This window comes from Hemitrygon akajei, chromosome 28, assembly GCF_048418815.1.
Source record: "Hemitrygon akajei chromosome 28, sHemAka1.3, whole genome shotgun sequence".
Classification (NCBI taxonomy): domain Eukaryota; kingdom Metazoa; phylum Chordata; class Chondrichthyes; order Myliobatiformes; family Dasyatidae; genus Hemitrygon; species Hemitrygon akajei.
In genome coordinates, this window is record NC_133151.1 from 30,709,250 (window position 1) to 30,731,909 (window position 22,660).

The window sequence follows — 22,660 nt, forward strand, 5'->3', positions numbered from 1 at the left end:
TCATTTTATTGCTGAGGATGTTCTACGAGGCTGTGGTGGCCAGTGCTATCATGTTTGCTGTTGTGTGCTGGAGCAACAGGCTGAGGGTAGCAGACACCAACAGAATCAACAAACTCATTCGTAAGGCCAGTGATGTTGTGGGGGTGGAACTGGACTCTCTGACGGTGGTGTCTGAAAAGAGGATGCTGTCCAAGTTGCATGCCATCTTGGACAATTACTCCCATCCACTCCATAATGTACTGGTTAGGCACAGGAGTACATTCAGCCAGAGACTCATAACACTGAGTGTCATAGGAAGTCATTCCTACCTGTGGCCATCAAACTTTACAACTCCTCCCTCGAAGTGTCAGACACCCTGAGCCAATAGGCTGGTCCTGGACTTATTTCTTATTAACTTATTATTATATAATTATTTATGGTTTTATATTACTATATTTCTTCACTATTCTTGGTTGGTGCGGCTGTAACGAAACCCAATTTCTCTCGGGATCAATAAAGTATGTCTGTCTGTCTGTCTGTTAAAACTTCCCTGATTTTCAGAATGAGAGAATGAAAAAAATTTTTGGTCAAATCTACTTGGAACAGCCATTCCAATCTCAAATCTTCCCAATCAGGATTCCCATGCACATTGAGTGTCAATTCTCCAAAATTGGGAGCATTGTCTACATTAACAGTATGTGCCAATGCTGATAACATGCCTGTTTCTCCCCTACCACTCTCAGCGGGGTGACATAGTACCATCCACTTTCCTCTGGAGAACTCAGTACCCTAACGTTCACTGATGAGCTTACTTTGTCTATAATTTCATAGAGCCCTGAAAAACTTGGATTTAAAAATTAGGTGGGCTAGTGTACTTGAATCATCTCTTTCTCCTGGACTTAATTTTATGGGACGCACTTTTGAGTCAAAGTATGCTTTACTCTGTTGCTTCTTCTTTCCCAGTTGGTGGGCTGCCACATAGTTGGCCTCCTTCGCTGTCTCTACCAATTATTGTACCCACTCTTCTGACACAATCCTATGGATTTCAGGTTTTGACAAGTCCAATCCTTTCATGTCCCTTCCAGTCATGAGTTTATAAGGGGTGTAGCCTGCTGGTGATGCCACTGTATTCCTTATTAGCTCCAGCAGACAATGCAAAACTACCTGCCTGTTGTTCCATGTTGTTGCACTATTTTGGCCGTCATATTTTTTAATGTTCAGTTCATCCTTTCCACAGTTCCACTGGACTGTGGTCTATAGGGTATATGAAATCTCTGCTTGATCGTTAAAAGTGTCATGGCACCTTGCATTATCTGGGCTGTAAAATCTGTTCCTTGTTCTGATTCTATACTCCGAGGTAAACCCCAGTCAATGAAGACACTGTCCAATGGATTCTTGCAGTAGCTTTGGCCATGTTTGTCTTAGTTGGGAAAGCTTCCACCCACTCGATGAAAGTATCTACCATGACAAGGATGTATTTGTACCCTCCTGGGGTGGCAGACAAAGGTCCAACATAATCTGTCTGCAAATTATCCAAAGCCCTTCCACTGGTATGGAACATTGGAAGGCTCATTTCTTTACATTTCCTTTTAATTCTGTATCTTCCTTCTGGTCCTTGGTTACTTCCATAGCCTTAATCTGTTGTTCCTTCTGTCTTCGCAGCTCTCCAATCTGCAGCTGCTCTTCCTGTCCATACAAAGCACCTTTCTTCATCAGCCTTTTTATTCCCCGCAGGGTAATTTTGACTGAGCCTTTGCTTCTCCAAATATAATCCACAGCTGCTTCGTTGGCTGCCTATGCACTCGTGGTGTTGGGTAACTTTAAAGCTATACTTTACCTTTCCTTCTATCTTCATTGTAACCTGCTGAATGTTGAAAGAACTAGATAGGGTAGATGTGGAGAGGATGTTTTCTAAGGTGTGGGCATCCAGACCTAGAGGGCACAGCCTCAAAATTGAGAGGCAACCCTTTAGAACAGAGGTAAGGAGGATTTTTTTTTAGTCAGAGAGGAGAAAATCTATAATCCTCTACCACAGGCTGAGGTGGAGGCCAAATCCGTGGGTAACTTAAGGCGGAAGTTGATCGTTTCCTGATCGGTCAGGGCATCAAAGGATAGGGTGAGAAGGCAGATGTATGGGGTTGAGTGAAATCTGGGATCAGTGATTGAGTGAAATCTGGGGGCAGAGCAGACTCGATGGACTGAATGGCCTAATTCTGCTCCTGTGTCTTATGGTCTCTACATATATGCTGCACCCAGTTCTCCTATCACCCATCTGTACTGATGCGGAGCCATCAAAAAAAGTTTTAAAAGTTTTCTCTGTGTTTTCCTTTTGTCTGTGGCATTGTTCTTAAGTATTGCTTCCTAGTCTCCTTCCATCTGCCATTTTGATACAAATGGCCCCTTAGGATTGTTTGCTATCATATCCTGACACCCACGCAGTACAATAAAGATTATCTGCAAGGAAGGAAGAAACTTTGGCACACTTTACTGCTACAACCCAACCCTGCAGTGACTGATCAAGACTTTTTAACTCGAGCATCCTCCAGCAGTTGCTCAATAAATGCTGAAATATTTTGTAAAAATCCAATAACAGGAAATGTGTTACTCTATGCAGTTAACACAAAGAAATGTTGGAAGTTACTCATCATGCACAAGTAAACAACATTCAGTAAGTTTAAATCATGAAATCCCCACATTAACTAAACTTCCAATATATTCTGACCCTCTCTGATTTTTGTTAGGAGTTAAATTGCATGAACTGTCTGCGTGGTAATTCCAAACATTTGGCCACATTGTCGGTTCCTTTTCTTGAGATTCTTACACACTTGATACAAATGCAATACGCCAACTTCTGTGGATAGCCATGATTCTCTATTTAAGCAAGTACAAGCGATGCTCTCCAAACAAGGGAACAGTCCTCCCTTTTTAATAGAGTTTTACACCACAGTCTGTAGTGAGATGCTGAAGATGTTCTATAGGTCAGTTGTGGAGAGCGCCCTCTTCTTTGTGGTGGCGTGTTGGGGAGGAAGCATTAAGAAGAGGGACGCCTCACGTCTTAATAAGCTGATAAGGAAGGCGGGCTCTGTCGTGGGCAAAGTACTGGAGAGTTTAACATCAGTAGCTGAGCGAAGGGCGCTGAGTAGGCTACGGTCAATTATGGATAACTGAACATCCTCTACATAGCACCATCCAGAGACAGAGAAGCAGTTTCAGCGACAGGTTACTATCGATGCAATGCTCCTCAGACAGGATGAAGAGGTCAATACTCCCCAATGCCATTAGGCTTTACAATTCTACCGCCAGGACTTAAGAACTTTTTAAAAGCTATTATTAATGCTTTTTGAGATGGTGATTTAGATGCATATCATATTTTTTTTACTGAGTTAAGTATTGTATGTAATTAGTTTTGCTACAACAAGTGTATGGGACATTGGAAAAAAGTTGAATTTCCCCATGGGCATGAATAAAGTATCTATCTATCTATCTATCTATCAGTCAGTCGTGTATGCAAGATACAGTTTTTAGCCACCCCTACAGTCACATGCCTGGCAACAGTGATAGTACGAGACAAAGAATACTGAAGCACCTAAAGCAGAAGCAAAGGTCATCCACCCGAGAACAATGTGTGCAATTAGTATCTAAACTCCTGCATGTCATCAGGACAAATTAATCTTTTAACATCTCAATAGTACTTGACAAAGACCACTTAATCACCTAAAAGTATCTAATTTCCTGCAAAGTCTCAACATCTGAAACAGCAGCTTTGAGTGTTGTACTGTCCCTTACTACAGCTTCCCTAATTGGCAAAGGTGCATTCCAGTGTGATGTTACTTCCCTTCTAAAATCCGTCTGCTGGCTTCTGTCCTGACCTCATTCCCCAACAACATGTTGTGTCTTTTCCTGAAAGGAAAATACTAGCTGCTTCTGGAGTATTCCTAAAGTTAAAATCAAACTCCTGCTCCTCCTCCCATGCTCTGATCATTTTCCTTAGTACCCATGACTCAGTATGTGTAGGGTCACTGGTGTGTTTTTGATCACTAGTGTGTAAGGTCACTGGTGTGAGTACGGTCACTGGTGTGTAGTGTCACTGGTGTGTGCGTTGGGTCGCTGGTCCAGCGTTTCCTGTTGTAATTATCTTGCTCAGCATCAGCTTTTTGTCAATATCCTTTTAAGTCCTCAGTGAGGCAGGCTACTGCTACTGGCTTCAGTCGCTGCTTAAATTCCTTGTCTGACAATTTCCCTTCGTCACAGGTGTGTCCAGCATGGTCCCCATATTGTGGCCATTTCCCCAGTACATTCTTCTGGAGGAAACCCCTCCAATCAAAACAATCCAAGTCCTCCGGATTTGCAGAATTCCCTGAATTGTTCATCCTGAGTCTACTAACAAACTACCCAGCCTCAGATCTCTCTGTTTTTCACCCACGTAGTCAGACTCCTCTTTCACTGGTGGAGAGATTTATTTCAAGCCCACAATGGGATACCAATTCTGTGACAAGAATCACCCCTTGTAATAATGATCAGTGAAGCACAGAGAGAATTTGTATTTATAGAAAAGAACCTTTATTGTCACAATGGAAGAACACGTGAACTTCCACGCCCAATACCTGTGTTCACACCAACTAAATTTTCCTGACCTTCCACGATAGTCAAAGCACAGAAAATATAATATCGGTCTGCTGCTGGCCACATGCTCCTCGTAGACCTGTTTCAAATCTCCAGGTGTCCCACATCCATGATAGTTATTCTCCTATAGAGTTAACACCGGCAGCGCACTTGAAGTATCTGCTTCTACGCTCATTTCTTACCAATTTAAATATTGCGTTCCACTGTCATTGGCAGTAGGTCGTGTGTCTGACCTTTAACACCTTTTACTGGCCTGCTCCAGGCCAGCATCCATTTATTACTCTCTTCCCAGTAAGTGACAATCGCTAAGTTATGGCTCTTTGTTCTCATCAGCCACCAGCTTGAATCATGCTGACCAACATTCACAATGTTATATGCAACCAAAGAATACCTCACAAGTAACTTCTTCTTTCAGACCATAAGATGTAGGAGCAGAATTAGGCCATTCAGCCCATTGCGTCTGCTCTGCCGTTCCATTATGGCTGATCCCGGATCCCACTCAACCCCGTACACCTGCATTCTCGTCCTTTCTTTGATGTCCTGACTGATAGGAAGCGATCAACTTCCGCCTTAAATGTACACACAGACTTGGCTTCCACCACAGTCTGTGGCAGAGCATTCCACAGATTTACAGCTCTCTGGCTAAAAAAATTCTCTTTACCTCTGTTCTAAAGGATCGGCCCTCAGTTCTGAGGCTGTGCCCTCTAGTTCTGGATACCCCTGCCATAGGAAACATCCACTCCACATCCACCCTATGTAGTCTTTCCAGAATTAGGTAGGTCTCAATGAGATCCCCACGCGTTCTTCTAAATTCCAGTGAGTACAGGCCCATAGCTGCCAAACGCTCTTCATATGTTAACTCCTTCATTCCCAGAATCATTCTTGTGAACCTCCTCTGGACTGTCTCCACTAGGAACACATCCTTTCTGAGATATAGGGCCCAAAACTGTTGACAATACTCCAAATGTGACCTGACTAGTGTCTTATTTTCTCAGAATTATCTCCTTGCTTTTATATTCTATTTGCCAAAATTGCATTTGCCTTCTTTACCACAGAGTCAACCCGTAAGTTAGCCTCCTGGGAGTTTTGCACGAGGACTCCCAAGTCCCTCTGCACCTCTGATGTTTGAACCTTCTCTCCATTTAGATAATAGACTGGACTATTGTTCCTTTTATCAAAATGCATAATCATACATTTTCCAACACTATATTCCATCTGCCACTTTTTTGCCCACTCTTCCAATTTGTCTAAGCTCTGCTGCAATTGCATTGCTTCCTTAGCAGTACCTACCTCTCCACCTATCTTCATATCATTCACAAACTTTGCCACAAACCATCAATTCCATTATCCAAATCATTGACAAACAATGTGAAAAGCAGCAGTCTCAATACTGACCCCTGAGGAGCACCACTTGTCACCAGCAGCCAACCCCTTTTATATCCACTAGCTGCCTCCAGCCTGTCAGCCATTCTGCTATCTATGCCAGTATATTTCCTGAAATGCCATAGGATTTTATCTTGTTAAGCAGCCTTATGTGTGGCACCTAATCAAATGCCTTCTGAAAATCCAAGTAAATGACATCCACTGCCTCTCCTTTGTCCACCCTGCTGGTATTTCCTCGAACTCTAACAGAATTGTCAGGCAAGATTTCCCTTCACAGAAACCATGCTGACTTGACTTATTCTATCATTAGTCTCTAAGTACCCCAAAATTGTTTTCTTTCTTTTTCCTTCCTCCCTTTTCAAAGAGTGGAGTGACATTTGCAATCTGCCAGTCCTCCGGGACCATGCCAGAATCAAGTGAATTTTGAAAGATCATGACCAATGCATCCGATATCTCTTCAGCAACCTCTCTCAGGACTCTAGGATGTATTACATCTGGCCCAGGTGACTTATCCACCTTAAAACCTTTGAGTTTGCTTCACACTTTTTCCTTTGTAATAGCAATGGCACTCGCTCCTGCTCCCTGGCACTCATGGACTTCTGGCACACTGCTAGTGTCTTCCACAGTGCAGACAGATGCAAAGTACCCATTAAGTTCATCTGCCATTTCTTTGTCCTCCTTACTCCTCATCACCATCATTTTCCAGTGGTCTAACTCTTTACATAACTGAAAAAACTTTTGGTATCCTGCTTTATATTATTGGCTAGTCTGTCCTCATGTTTCATCTTTTCCCTTCTTATATCCATTTTAGTTGCCTTTTGTTGGATTTTAAAAGCTCCCCAATCATCCAACTTCGCACTCACTTTTGTTACCTTATATGCCCTGTACTTGGCTTTTATGCAGTCCTTATCTTCCTTTGTTAGCCACGGTTGCCTACCCCTGCCATTTGAGAACTTCTTCTTCTGTGGAACGTATCTATCCTGCACCTTGTGAACTTTTTCCAAAAACTTCAGCCATCTCTGCTCTGCCATCATCCCCAGCAGTATTCTCTTTCAGTCAACCTGGGCTAGCTCCTCTCTCATGCCTCTGCAATCGCCTTTATTCCATTGCTATGCTGGTACATGTGAATTATGCTTCTCCCTCTCAAATTGCAGTATGAATTCAATTATATTATAGTCTCTGCCTCCTAAGGGTTCTGATTCTGTGTCTCCTTCTAAAGATATCTCTTACCAGCAGAGCCACTCCACCGTCTATGCCTTCCTGCCTGTCCTTTCGATGCAAGGTATATCAATTGATGTTAAGCTCCCAGCTATGGCCTTCTTTCAGCCACGACTCATTGAAGCCCACAATGTCATACTGACCAATCTTTAACTGCGCCACCAGTTCATCCACTTTATTCAGAATGCTATGTGCATTTAAATACAACACCTTCAGTCCTGCATTCTCCACCCTTTTGCATTCTGCCTCTGTGGTGTAACTTAACTCTTTGCTCTGTCTGCATTTGTACCCAATCATTGGCTGTATAGCATCAGCTGTGGACCTGTTGCTTCGGTAGGCAAGTTGGAGCGGATCCATTTAGACAGGAGCTGAGATGCTTCAACACCAGCCTCTCAAAACACTTCATCACTGTGGATGGAAGTGCCTCTGGATGATAGTCATTTAGACTAGTTAACATGCTCTTCTTGAACTCCAGTATGAGCAGACGATGGGCCAAATGACCTAATTCTGCTCCGATATCTTATGATCTTATGAAGCCCTCTGTCAGTTCCTTGGTCTTACTAATGATGAGTGCAAGATTGTTGCAGCAACACCACTTGACCAGCTTGACCCCCCCCTCCCCCTTACGCCTTCTCGTCACCATCTGAAATTCTGCCAATAATAACAGTTGAGTTGTCAGCAAATTTATAGATGGCATTTAATTTGTGCCTAGTCACACAGTCATGGGTGTCAAGAGAGCGTGAGGAGAGCAGCAGGTTATGCATACAGCCGTGAGGTGTGCCAGTGTTGATTGTCAGCAAGGTAGAGATGTTATTTCCAATCTGCACAGTTTGTGGTGCCCCGATGTTACAGTCAAACATCCAGTTGCAGAGGGAGGGACAAAGACCCAGGTTCTGGAGTGTTTCACTCAGACGTGTAGGAACTGTTACGTACCCCGTAACTGGGTGTCTTACCAGCAAAGATAGAAGTATCCATTGGAGTCTGGTACTATTTTCCAAACAGTGTTTATTAGTAAAATATACAAATCAATATCAACAATGCAAATATACAGATAATACACGTTAGCAATACTAAACCTAAAAGTGTGGGTATAATAATAATCAATAATAAACAAGCTCTATCGTTGTCTAGGGGATAATGAATTGTCATATGTGAGTATAAAGTTCAGTTCAGTTCATACAGGCTGAGGTAGTTGCTGGTCGATGTGTTGTAATTGTTGGAGAGAGAGAGAGAGAGAGAGAGAGAGCAAACAGTGACAGCCAGTCAAACCTTCCTTTACGTTCTTGATCCGTCGATGTGCTGTTGTGGCCATTCAGGTATGACCCCTCTCTCCTTTAGCTAGACCGTTCTTCTATGGTGGACTCGACACCCGAGCAAGGGTGGACACACACACAAGCCCCCACCGGCCTCACTATAAACACTGTGAGTTAAAATTGACCGATCCTTCGTTCGGTCTCCGATGCCCCACACTTTCTCGTGGGTTCCAACACTTAAGCAGTGCTCACTAGTGTGTCTCTTGGTGCGTCTCCTGGTGTGTCTCAGGGGTGTCTCCCCAGACCTCACTTTTATCCCTACTCATGGGGTCTCAGGTGTCAATCAGTTTTGAATGGCTTCGCCCATCAATCCAGCCCACTCCGGCTGTCCACTGAGGAATTTTAATGAACAGAATAGTACCAAGTAAACAATCCTTTTCCGAAGCCATGTCTTTCAGGAGTCATAATATGGTGGAACAAGTCTCTTCCTCCCTGTGTTATCTCTCCCTTATCTGAAGCAAATGTTCCAGTCCAAGTATGTTTTTGTCCCATCTCTTTCTCTCTCATTAGCAGCCTGGCAACAGTAACGGTTTGTAATTCTCCCAGGTGAGGGGGACATGGGCAACCTTGCACCCTTCTGCCCATCGGAGCTGTTCATCCTTCGTAACAGAACGATGGTGTTAAATGCTGAGCTGTAGTCAATAAACAGCATCCTGATATGAGTATCAGTATTGTTCAGGTGATCCAAGGCTGCGTGAAGACCCAATGAGTTTACATCCGCTGTAGACCTGTTGTGGTGATGGGCAATTTGCAGTGGGTCCAGGTCCTTGCTTAGACATAATTGAGGATGTCTGTGAAGAACACGAATTTCAGGTTGCATATTGTATACATTCTCTGGTGTTATATGGGACATTCGGAGCCTGTCACATTGTGAGGCTCTGTAGAAGGCTTCCATGGGTTTTTTCTGTGTATAGAGGCAGTCAATGGTGACATTTCTAAGACTTTCCACAGCAGTCCATAAGGTGTGTTTGGAGGTGGAGAGAAAGGGAGAGTATAGATCTGTCAGACACTGCGAAGCTCCAGTTCTCTAAGTCCAAGGATTAAGAACTTGGAGCAAAAATATACTTCTGAGTTAATCTGAGATGAGGAGTCTACCTTCCAGTCAGTGCTGCAGGAGAGAAAAGATCAGAATCCTCCCACTCGAGAAAAATCACCTTTGTTTTACCTCTGGGCCTTTTCTACCTGTGAGTACTTCTTTTGTACCATTCCTTCTGGGTACATAATGATGTCAAACACCTTTCTCCTGGGTAACAAGTGACCTGTAGCTTTCACATTACAGAAGTGCCTCAATTCAAATAGAAACACTGCTGCCTTCCCCTTCATATACATTGGCATTGCCATCGATGAGTTCACCACCGTTAATCACCTGGGGGGGGGGGGGGTCAGAGCAATGAGGACGTCTCCAGGATCAGCCATGTAGTATCATATGGGACATCACAACAGTGAAATTATACTACTGGAGAGAGACCAATTGATCCACGTCACAGATTGAAGGAATATCCCATTCTGATACAGATAGAAAAGCAGAAAGAACTGAATGATCAGTCCAGAGGTCTAGGTAGAAGGTCAGGGGTTGTCCTCCAAAGTGGATTGAACCACACGGTAACTGTGATATCAGTGATCACCTTGGAGACTAAAATGATCTCATCTGAAATGCTAGCACCACGCACAAAATGCTGGAGGAACTCAGCAGGCCAGGCAGCATCGATGGAAAAGACTTAAGCAGTCAATGTTTCGGGCCGAGAGCCTTCATCGGGTCCAGAGAAAACGATGAGAAGTCAGAGCAAGAGGGCTGGGGTGGGGGGGGGGGGGCGGGTAGGAGGAAACACAAGGTGATGGGTGTAGGGGGGGTGAAGTAAAGAGTTGGGAAGTCGATTGGTGAAAGGGATACAGGGCTGATGAAGGTGGAATCTGAAAGGCGAGGGGAGAAGGCCATGGAAGAAAGGGAAGGGGAAGGAGCACCAGAGGGAGGAGATGGGCAGGCAAGGAAATAAGGTGTGAGGGAAAAGGGGATGGGGAATGGTGAAGTGGGTGGGAACTTTCCAGAAGTTCATGAAGTTGATGTTCATCAATTGGGGATGACCCAGACAGAATAAATGGTGTTCTCCACCCTGAATGTGGCCTGATCATGACAGTAGAGGAGGTCATGGACTGACATGTCGGAATGGGAATGGGAAGTGGAATTAAAATGGGTGGCCACTGGGAGATCCCACCTTTTCTGGTGTAAAGAGCATAGATGCTCAGTGAAGTGGTCTCCCAATCTATGTTGGGTCTCACTGATGTACAGGAGGCCACACTGGGAGCACAGTATATGACCCCAACAGACTCGCAAGTAAAGTGTCGCCTCACCAGAAGATCTGTTTGGGGCTCTGAATGGTAGGGAGAAGTAGGAGCAGGTATGGCACCTAATCCGCTTGCAAGGGAAAGTAGCAGGAGAGAGATCAGTGGCGTGGGAGGAATGAACAAGGGAGTCGTGCAAGGGATCCCTGCGGAAAGTGGAAAATGGACAGAGAAAGATGTGCTTGGTGGTGGGAAACCATTGAAGACGGTAGAAGTTATGGAGAATTGTGTGCTGGACACGGAGGCTGGTGGGGTGGTAGGTGATGATAAGTGGAACCCTATCCCTGGTGGGGTGGCGGGAGGATGGAGTGAGGGTAAACATCTGCAAAATGAAGAGATGCTGGTGAGGGCAATGTCGCTGGTGGAGGAAGGAGAGCCCCTTTCTTTAAAGGTGGACATTTCATTAGCTGTGGAATGAAAAAGCCTCACATCCTGAGAGAAGATGTGATGGAGACAGAGGAACTGTGAGAAGGGAATGGCATTTTTACAAATGACAGGATGGGAAGACGTACAGTCCAGGTGGCTGTGGGAATCAGTGGGTTTATAAAGATAGCAGTTCATAAGCTGTCTTGAGAGCTAAACAGAGAGATTGAGAAAGGGGAGGGTGGGGTGTGTCAGAAATGGACCAGGTAAATTTGAGGGCAGAGTGGAAGTTGGACGCACAGTTGATGAAATCAATGAGCTCAGCATAGGTGCTGGGGCAGCACCAATCTAGTTGTTGATGTAGCATTGGCTAAAGTTGGGGACTGATCCCGGTGTAGGTTTGAAACATAGGCTGTTCCCCCTAGCCGACAAAAAGGCAGGTATAGCTGAGACCCATGGCTAATGCTTTGTTTTGAAGGACGTGGGAGGAGCTGAAGGAGAAATTAATGAGTGAGGGCAAGTTCCGCGAGACAGAGGGGAGTGCTGGTGGAGGGGAGCAGCTTGGGTCTGTTGTCTGGAAAGAAGTGGAGAGCTTCAAGGCCCTTCTGATGGGATTGGAGGTATGTAGGGACTGGACGTCCATGGTAAAAATGAAACGTTCAGGGCATGGAACAAAGTCATTGAAAAGATCCAGAGCCTGTGAAGTGTCACGGATGTAAGTAGGAAGGGACAGAACTGGGGGGATAAAACAGAGTCGAAGTATGCAGATATAAGTATGGTGGGCAGGAAGAAACTTTCTGCCTGGTCAGGCAGGTTAATGGATCTTGGGTAGGAGGTGGAAGAGGGAGGTGTGGGGTACGGGAATTATGAGGTTGGTGGCAGTGGATGGGAGATCCCCAGCGTCAATAAGGCCAGCAATGGTGCGGGTGAGAACGGTCTGGTGCTCTTTAGTGCGGTCCTGTTCGAGAGGTAAGGAAGAGGAGGTGTCAGGAAGTTGTCGTCTGATCTCAGCAAGGTAGAGTTCAGTCCGCCAGCCTACTACAGCAGCCCCCTTACCACCTGAAATACTGTCCTTCACCCATGATATCTTTTGTAAATATTTTTACAGGTTAGAAGTGACAAGTTTGCATGCAGGAATCTCAAAACACATCATGTCTTTGTCCGGATACTTAAGAAGTGACCAGATGTTTCCTTTGTAACACCGATATATCTGTTGTTGATCCTAGGAGATGAAGACGTATCTCAGTGAAATCCATTGGAACCAGGGTGCTGAGAACACACCAGCACTTATTGATCTGTTCCATCAGTGGAAAGTGATTCATTCTGTCATCAAAGCTGAAGATTCACAGCAGTGAGAGGTCAATCACTTGCTCTGTGTAGGAAGAGATTCATTCATCAGTCTAATCTGCTGACACGTGAGTGAATTCTTACTTTGGAGAGGTCGTTCCCCTAGCTGAGACTGTGGGGCTGAATTCACTCGGTCAACCCACTGGCAGATACACCAGTTCACACTGAGGAGATGCTGTTCACCTGCTCAGAATGCGGGAAGGGATTCACTCACTTATCTAACTTACTGAGACACCAGCGAGTTCACACTGGGGAGAGGCCGTTCACCTGCTCAGAGTGTGGGAAGGGATTCAGTCGGTCATCTTACCTGAAGGAACATCAGCGAGTTCACACTGGGGAGAGACCGTTCACCTGCTCTGATTGTGGGAAAGGGTTCACTCAGTTATCTAACTTACAGGCACACCAGCGAGTTCACACCGGGGAGAAACCTTTCACCTGCTCAGAGTGCGGGAAGGGATTCAGTCACTCATCTCACCTGAAGGAACACCAGCGAGTTCACACTGGGGAGAGGCCGTTCACCTGCTCCGACTGTGGGAAGGGATTCACTCACTTATCTAACTTACTGGCTCACCAGCGAGTTCATACCGGGGAGAAACCTTTCACCTGCTCACATTGTGGGAAGGGGTTCAGTCGATCATCTCACCTGAAGGAACATCAACGAGTTCACACTGGAGAGAGGCCGTTCACTTGCTCAGACTGTGGAAAAGGGTTCAGTCACTCATCTCACCTGAAGCAACACCAGCGAGTTCACACTGGGGAGAGGCCATTCACCTGCTCGGACTGCGGGAAGGGATTCAGTCGGTCATCTTACCTGAAACAACATCTGCGAGTTCACACTGGGGAGAGGCCGTTCACCTGCTCTGAATGTGGGAAGGGGTTCTCTCAGTCGTGCAGCCTTGTGGCGCACTATCAAGTTCACACTGCAGAGAGGCCATTCACCTGCTCTGAATGTGGGAAGGGGTTCAATCATTCATCCAACCTTCGGAAGCACTATGGTGTTCACACTGGAGAAAAAGTTTAAATATGCTGTATTCTGATATTCATCCATCACAGTCACTGAATCCAGAGGCTGTTTCAGAAGCGACTGTTGGTGTCAAACTCTGCTCATCATACCCGGTTCTGCACACTGCTCACTGGGAATGAGCGAAGTTTCATCTGCTGATGTTCACATTTAATGGGTCTGGAGTTTAAAATTGGGGATCTGAAACAAATAAATCAGTTCTATTTTAAACTTCTCACAGGTACTCAGTGAATCTACAACACACCCAGTGTACAGTCAGGAGCCAACTCAGCCCAGCTGGTCCCTGCCAGTATTTCTGTTCCTCAACCATGCTTTTAAAACCTTCCCTGCTGTTCACCTCTCACTGTCGCTGTGATGATGGGTCACCACTCTATGGGTGAAATGGCTTCCTTCGAATTTCCTGCATGACTTTCTGCAAACTGAAGAAGAAGATGAGCTGACTGCAGTTACGTCTGTCATGTTTGTCCCTCATATCTCTGGGTTGAGAAAGAATGACATTGATAGTTAAACACTTTATTCCCTGCTCATTTTCACTTCTTTCAAAGGCTGTGTGTCACACAGTTGGGTTGTTGGAAGACACCACTGCACTCTCAAGTCTGAAAGAGAATGGGGAGTGTTGTTGGATGTTCAGTGGAGCAGGGTCAGACGGGTCACCACAGGGCAGAGTTTCAGGCTGTGGACAGTGGGAGGAGTAAGAGGATATGATGAGGAGCAGGGGGCGTGGCAGCAAATGACAGAGTAGCAACATGTGGAAGCTGATTGAGAGAAAAATAGGATGATTTGACTGACACACACAACACCTGTTGACTGTGGAGGATTGCTGTGTAAAACTGGCTACTGAGTTCCTAAAAAAAATATTGTATGTATTGGTGCCATTTGGCAGAGGAGAGACAATGCTTGTAAATGCTTTCAATAGCACCGTTTTTACCAAGAACTCTCTGAGCTTATGAATGTACTATTGTCACAAATCGAGTGTGCAGGTGTCAAGAGTACAAAGTTGTGCTGAAAGATACGTGCATTCAGTGGACAAAAGCTTCAGAAATGGGTGCTGGACTTCCCAGGCACAGCTGAGATCTTGCTCTGGAAACCTAAGGATTTGGTTCTGGCATGAAAAATATTCTGACAATCAGGCATGAAGAACTTATAATGTATCTTCAAGTTAAGAAGATAAAAAATTATTACCAGTTGACGTGGAACATTAAGATCAGGTCTGATGCCAAGAAGTCGGTACCTAATGGGAACAGTTGAGAAGACTAGGTCCAATTTCCAGTGAATTAAAATGTCAATTAGAGCTGCACAGGATAAACAAACTCTTTATTTCACCTTTTCTTCCTCAGGATCTCACCTTTGTGAGCTCCCATCAGTCACATCAGGGTCACAGTGATCAGAAAGTCTCCAGGATCAGCTGTGGAAATGCTGTGTGCTCCTGGTAGGGCATTGAGACGTGCCCAGAACCATTAAACTGTAGGAATGGACAGAAAGATAGGCAAACCATAAACAAATGATGAGCAGGTCCCTTTGCCACCACTCTCCCTGAAAAGTCTCTGGGATGCCTCCTCCTATACCACTCTGGTCTCTGGGACAAATACTTTCCCCCTTGACTTGGCAAAGCACCCTTACCCCCTAACCCATCTCTGAGGTGTCCTCTACACCATTAGCCCCCGCAGTCTCTGTGAAGCTCCTGTTCTGCTCTCTTCACCTCCTTTTCCCTTTCCCGCTGTCTGTGATGCCAACTCCACCTTCTCTGAGACAACCCCTTCCCCACTGTCCTGTCTATTTCTCGACATCCCCAAGTCTCTGGAATGTCCTTTCCACACTGTTTTTGGGACTTCTCGTCCACCTTCCTGCCTCCTGTCTCTGGGTTTCTCCTTTCTAACTAATTCCTCCCCTTCCCCCTTCTCTCATTCTCTGAGATGTACCCAATCCCCGTTGCTCTACCCACTTAATTTCTCTTTGATCTGCCCCGCTCCATCTTCCAGCTAACAGCTCACCCTATCATCTCTGGTTAACCAGTACACTCGTCATCCTCCCCATGATACACCAGCTTTCCCATTCCCCTCCTCTTGGGACATCCACTCACCCCTTATCCCATCTCTGTCATGCCCACAATGTGCCCGACCCCTGTCTCTGGGAGCTCCTTTACCCCCATATCTTTCACTGAAACCTGCTCTTCCGATTCACTAGGATACTTCCTACCCCTCTTTCTCCTTCCACCTCTATCTTCCCATCTGCCCCCACTCAGCTCCAAGCCCAAGTTTCTCAGATGCCCCTTCACCTCTCCCTCTACCTCCCCTTCCCCACCCGTCTCTGGAATGAACCCTGCTTCCTGTCTTTGGAACAGCCACCTTTCTCCCCCTCCTTAGACAGCGGTGAGAAGTGAGTGATTAGCTGGGTCAGTGGTGCTGCAAAAACAACCTTACACTCAACATCACTAAGGCGAAGGACTCGAATGTGGACTTCAGGAAGGGGAATTGAGGGGAAGGTACACCAGGACACATTGAGGGATCAGTAGTGGAAAGGGTGAACAATTTGATATTCCTCGGTGTCAACATCTCCCAGATCAACAAGCACAATTACAAAGAAATAAACAAAGTACACTGCAGATGCTGTGGTCAAATCAACACGTACAAACAAGCTGGATGAACTCAACAGGTCGGGCAGCATCCGTTGAAAGGAGCAGTCAACATTTCAGGCCGAGACCCTTCATCAGGACTGAAGAAGGAGGGGAAAGGGACCCTATAAAGAAGGTGGGGGGAGAGGGAAGGTGCAGGTGAAAAACCAATCAGAGGAAAGATCAAAGGGTGGGGGAGGGGAAGCAGGGAGGGGATAGGCCGGAGAGGTGAAGAAGGAATGTAAAGAGAAAGCACTATGGGTAGTAGAAGGCAGAATCATGAGGTGATAGGCAGGTAGAAGAGGAGGCAGAGAGAAAGTGTGATAGGGAGAGGGAGGAAATTACCAGAAGTTGGAGAATTCAATGTTCATACCAAGGGTCTGAAGACTACCCAGACGGTATATGAGGTGTTGTTCCTCCAACCTGAGTTTGGACTCATCATGGCAGTAGAGGAGGCCATGTATGGATATATCCGAATGGGAATGTGAAGGAGAGTTGAAGTGGGTGGCAACTGGGAGGACCTGTCTATTGTGACGGACGGAGCAGAGGTGCTCGACGAAGCGGTCCTCCAATCTGCGTCGGGTCTCGCCGATGTAGAGGAGGCCGCACTGGATGCAATAGATTACCCCAACAGACTCACAAGTGAAGTGTTGCCTCACCTGGAAGGACTGTTTGGGGCCCTGAATGGTGGCAAGAGAGGAGGCGTAGGGACAGGTGTAGCACTTACGCTTGAAGGGACCGCTTCATTGAGCACCTCCACTCCGCCCGCCACAACAGACACGGTGGTCAGCAGCACAGGAGCGCCGCAGGGGACCGTGCTCTCTCCAGTCCTGTTCACCCTGTACACATCGGACTTCCAATATAACTCGGAGTCCTGCCATGTGCAGAAGTTCGCTGATGACACGGCCATAGTGGGGTGTGTCAGGAATGGACAGGAGGAGGAGTATAGGAAACTGATACAGGACTTTGTGATATGGTGCAACTCAAACTACCTGCGTCTCAATATCACAAAGACCAAGGAGATGGTGGTGGACTTTAGGAGATCTAGGCTTCATATGGAGCCAGTGATCATTAATGGAGAATGTGTGGAGCAGGTTAAGACCTACAAGTATCTGGGAGTACAGTTAGACGAGAAGCTAGACTGGACTGCCAACACAGATGCCTTGTGCAGGAAGGCACAGAGTCGACTGTACTTCCTTAGAAGGTTGGCGTCATTCAATGTCTGTAGTGAGATGCTGAAGATGTTCTATAGGTCAGTTGTGGAGAGCGCCCTCTTCTTCGTGGTGGCGTGTTGGGGAGGAAGCATTAAGATGAGGGACGCCTCACGTCTTAATAAGCTGGTAAGGAAGGCGGGCTCTGTCGTGGGCAAAGTACTGGAGAGTTTAACATCGGTAGCTGAGCGAAGGGCGCTGAGTAGGCTACGGTCAATTATGGAAAACTCTGAACATCCTCTACATAGCACCATCCAGAGACAGAGAAGCAGTTTCAGCGACAGGTTACTATCGATGCAATGCTCCTCAGACAGGATGAAGAGGTCAATACTCCCCAATGCCATTAGGCTTTACAATTCAACCGCCAGGACTTAAGAACTTTTTAAAAGCTATTATTAATGCTTTTTGAGATAGTGATTTAGATGCATATCATATTTTTTACTGAGTTAAGTATTGTATGTAATTAGTTTTGCTACAACAAGTGTATGGGACATTGGGAAAAAAAAAGTTGAATTTCCCCATGGGGATGAATAAAGTATCTATCTATCTATTTATCTATCTATCTATCAGACAGGATCTCCCGGTTGCCACCCACTTCAACTCTCCTTCATATTCCCATTCAGATATGTCCATACTTGGCCTCCTCTACTGCCATGATGAGTCCAAACTCAGATTGTTGGAGCAACACCTCATGTACCGTCTGGGTAGTCTCCAGCCCCTTGGTATGAACATTGAATTCTCCAACTTACGGTAGTTCCCTCCCTCTCCCTTCTCCTATCACACTTTCACTCTGCCTCCTCTTCTAGCTGCCTATCACCTCTCTCACGATTCTGCCTTCTTCTACTACCCATAGTGCTTTCCCCTTACATTCTTTCTTCACCTCTCTGGCCTATTCCCTCTCTGCTTCCCCTCCCCCACCCCTTGATCTTTCCTCTGATTGGTTTTTCACTTGCACCTTCCCCCTCCCACCACCTTCTTTATAGGGCCCCTGCCCCCTCCTTCTTCAGTCCTGACGAAGGGTCTGGGCCCGAAACATTGACTGCTCCTTTCAACGGATGCTGCCCAACCTGCTGAGTTCATCCAGCTTGTTTGTACGTGACAATTACAAAGAAGGTGGCTATATTTCAATAGGAGTTTGAGAAGAGTTGGTATGATTCCCACAAGATGTACTGTGGAGAGCATTCTAACTGTTGTATCACTGTCTGTTATAAAGAGACCATCACACTGCATTGGAAAAAGCTGCAGAAAGTTGTACACTCAGAAAGCTCCAACCTGGGCTCTAACCTCACCAGAATGAAGGACACCATCAAAATGCAGTGCCTCAAGAAGGTGGCAGATTCCCATCACCCAGGACATGCTACCATCATGGAGGAGGTACAGGAGCCTGAAGGCACAACACTCAACATTTCAGGAACAGCTTCTTCCTGCTGGAATTCAATTTATAAATGGACAATCAAACCATGAACACTTCAGTATTTCTAGACATTTCCTCCACCAATTATTATGTGTGTATGTACACACATACATACACACACATGCACACTCACATACTGTATATATAAAATGTGTATTATATATGTGAATGTACTTTATAGTTTTTATTACAATGTATTGCATTGTACTGTTGACACAAAACAACAAATTTAATGACATATTAAACCTGATTCTGACTCTGATATTGACTGTCCCCAGACGGTTCCAATGCTTATCCACTTCCCAAATGCTGTGAAAGGACCTGCCTCCACCACCACCTCAGGCAGTATGAGGGAAAAATCTTCCTCAGATCCCTCTAAACTACTTCCTCCTCTGTTTAAATCTATGTCCCTGGTATGTTGCTTACATGGGCTTCAGTGAGACCATTGTGAAGTTCAGCATGGTGGGTTTCTGAGGAACCTCAGATCACATGGGATCCAGGGACAGCTGGCTAATTGGCTTGATGGTATGAATCAGAAAGTGATGTTGGAAAGCTGTTTCTCGGACTTGAGACCTGTGAGTGCTGGTGTTCCCCAGGGGTTAGTGTTAGACCCATTGCTGGTTGTCATCTACATCAATAATTTGGATCAGAATGTGCGAGGGCTGTAAGTAAGTCTGCAGCAAATAAATTGAAACAATTACTTTCATTTAAAGGGAATTAAGTATTGTGGCGACCCACTTCCCAGCGCACTCGAACCGGCTCACAAAGTGGCGCGTGCCGGCATTGAGGCTGGTCCCAAAGAGGGCGCCAAGCCTGCTTCACCAGCAAGGGGAAAAGCCCATGCGCGGGACGGGACTGTGAATACATTCCCGCCCGGGGAGGGCAGGATCAGGAAGGCTTTAAAGCAAGGCCGCGAAGCTTGAATAAACCTCTTTTGCAACTGCAGCTCACCGACTCCGTGTCATTTCAGCGCTGTGTGTAGCACACCGCTACAGTATAAACATATCACATTCCTAACTCCATTCCATCTTCTGTCTCCCTCACCTTACCCCTCCTTCCCTGCCTTTCCCCCGAAGGCAACACACCTTTGCCTTCCACAATGCCTACCTCTCCTTCACCTTCCCCTTCCCTCCACCCCCCAGAGGTCATAGGTTAAGGTGAAACAACAACAGACATTGGGGAGTTTCACTCAGGTGGTGCAAGTATGGAATGTGCAGCCAATGCAAGTAGATGGTGCAGGTTTGGTTGAACATTTAAGAGGAAGTTGCATACATGGATGAGAGGGGTATGGAGGACTGTGGTGCAACTGGATGGAATGAGGCAGAAAACCAGTTAGCACAGACTAGGTGGGCTGAAGGTGATTTCTGTGCTGCAGGATCTATCAATCTAATAATCTGATTTGTAATTTCCACAAGCGGTTTGCTGCTAAAGACCGAACCCAGAGACTTAAAGAATGGGTGAAGAGATTTACCCAGTGTTGGCTCCTGTGCTCAAAGCCATTGGGACGTCCCATCACTGAGCAGATGTTGTCCCTTCATTGTCTTTTGCTCAGTTCTTTGAACTAGATGTCACTCAACTAGTTCAATATTTACAGGAAATCATATAACGCACAGAAAAGGGACCCAACTCTTCCACACTGAAAACTGACTCATGAATTTTCTATTGACATTAGATTGTCCTCCAAGATCAAACTAAATGTTCCCTTCTACCTACCCCTCAATATTTTCTCATCTGTGTACCTAAGAGGTCCTTAATATATTTGCCTCAGATTTACACCTGGGAGGTGTAACACACATCCATCACTGTGTGAAGAACTTAACTGACAACACTTTCCTCCAATCACCTTAAAATCTTGGCCACCAATATTAGCATTCTGCCCTGGGAAATATCTCTGGCTACCCACTCTGTGTCTCATATCATCTTTTCCACCTCTATCATGTCAGGTTTCATCCTCCTTCACTCCAAGGAGAAAGGTACCAGCTCATTCAACCTGTCTTTCCCACCCTGGAAAACCACCTCTCCACTCTTACCAAAGCTTCCACGTCCTTACTATAGTGTGGCACTCATTACTGAGCATAATGAGTGTGGTCTCACAAGGATTTTATAGAGCTTCAACGTTACCTCGATGCTCTTGAACTCAATCCCTGACTAATAAAGGCCAGCACACCCCAGAAGCCTTCTTAAACACCATATTGACTTGCGTGGAAACTATAGATGCGGCCTTAATATTGCTCTGTTCCTCCACGCTGCTAAAAATCGTACCATTAACTCTGCATTCTGCCTTCAAATTCATATTCCAAAGTAAATCACTGCACTTTTCAGGAGGGAGAAGCATATGTAAACATCACAATGTGCCTGCACCTGGTGTGCAGCAGGGTGAGTAATTATGTTACCAGTGGCAGAAACCCTATGTAAACATTACAAATCCTTCTGCCCTCTTCTCACTTCTCCCCGTCACCGGTGCCCCTCTTCTTCCCTTTCTCCCATGGTCCACTCTCCTTCCCTATCAAATTCCTTCCTTTCCATCCCTTTACTTTTCTCTCCCACCTGACTTCACCTATCACCTTCTATCTTCCTCCCAACTCCTTTGTATTCTGGCGTCTTCTCCTTCTGTTTTCAGACCTGAGGAAGGGTCTCAGCCCAAAGCACTGATTATTTATTCAGAAGCTACCCGAGTGGCTGAGTTTCTGCACCATTTTTTGTGACTCTTTGGAATTCGACCATCGTGTTCCAGCGATCAAATGCCTAACGGTACAAATTGATTGACAGTGGAACAAAAAATGAGCTTTACTTTGACTTGATACACATAATGCCTGTTGACATGGAGTATATTGCTTGTGGAAGTTTTCTGAATTAAACTGACAATTGAATTCTCATAAAATATTGATTGGATTGGTGCCATTTGGCAGAGTTTGACAATGGTAAATATTTCAATGGCACTGTTCTTACCAAGAAATCCCTGAGGTTAAGAGTGTACTATCACTGTGAGTCAAGTGTACAGGTATCAAGAGAACAAAGTTGTGCGTTAAGTGGAGAAAAAGCCCCAGGAATAGGAGCACTGGACCGCCCAGACACAGATGAGTCTTTCTATCTAAAGCTAAGGAATAGGGACTCAGACGAAAGGTATAGCTCTAAGTTTGTCTTGTATGAAGAAATCATAATGTACCTTTCAAGCGAGTAGATGAGTGATTTTCTACCAATGAAATCAGGTCCAATGTTCACAACCAGCTGATGTCCATATGTGGTAACTAATGGGAATAGTTCTGATGAGGCCTGAAATAAAGAACTTTCAGTGAATCAAAATATCAATTTCATTCCCAATCATTTTTAATCTTATAGAAGGGCTCTGAACTTATTTTCATAATTATACTGTAAAGTTTTGATATTAGCCCTTTCTGAGAAGGATTTAGTTCAAACAAATTCTCCAAAATACCTGAAGACACAAAATTTGGAAAAGTAGGAAGTACAGTATTTAAGAAATTCCTAATCTGTAAATATCTAAAAAAAATGAAATCTAGGCAAATTATATTTATTAGATAATTGTTCAAAAGACATAAAACAATTATCCAAAAATAAATCGGAAAATCGTAGTAATCCTTTAGTCTTCCAAGCTGAATAAGCTTGGTCTATAATAGAAGGATAAAAAAAGCAATTGGATACAATAGGAATATTTAAAACAAACTGAGTCAATCCAAAAAATTTCCGAAATTGAAACCATATACGTAAAGTATGTTTAGCTATCGGATTGTCAATTCATTTCGGCAATTTAGAAAGAGCAAAGGGAAGAGAAGACCCTAAAATAGAGCCCAATGAAAATCCCTGTACAGATTTAATTTC

At 45.2% G+C, this 22,660-nt stretch overlaps 1 protein-coding gene across 1 annotated transcript in view; it reads left to right on the forward strand.

The window, feature by feature from the left end:
- The window catches only part of LOC140717794 (uncharacterized), a 40,120-nt gene extending 23,869 nt beyond the window's left edge, over positions 1-16,251 (forward strand). The window contains exon 2 of the mRNA XM_073031517.1: positions 12,446-16,251. Coding sequence (XP_072887618.1) covers positions 12,739-13,587 — 849 coding nt within the window. The 5' untranslated portion in view covers positions 12,446-12,738 and the 3' untranslated portion in view covers positions 13,588-16,251. The remainder of the gene's footprint in view (positions 1-12,445) is intronic.
- Positions 16,252-22,660: the final 6,409 nt, after the last annotated feature.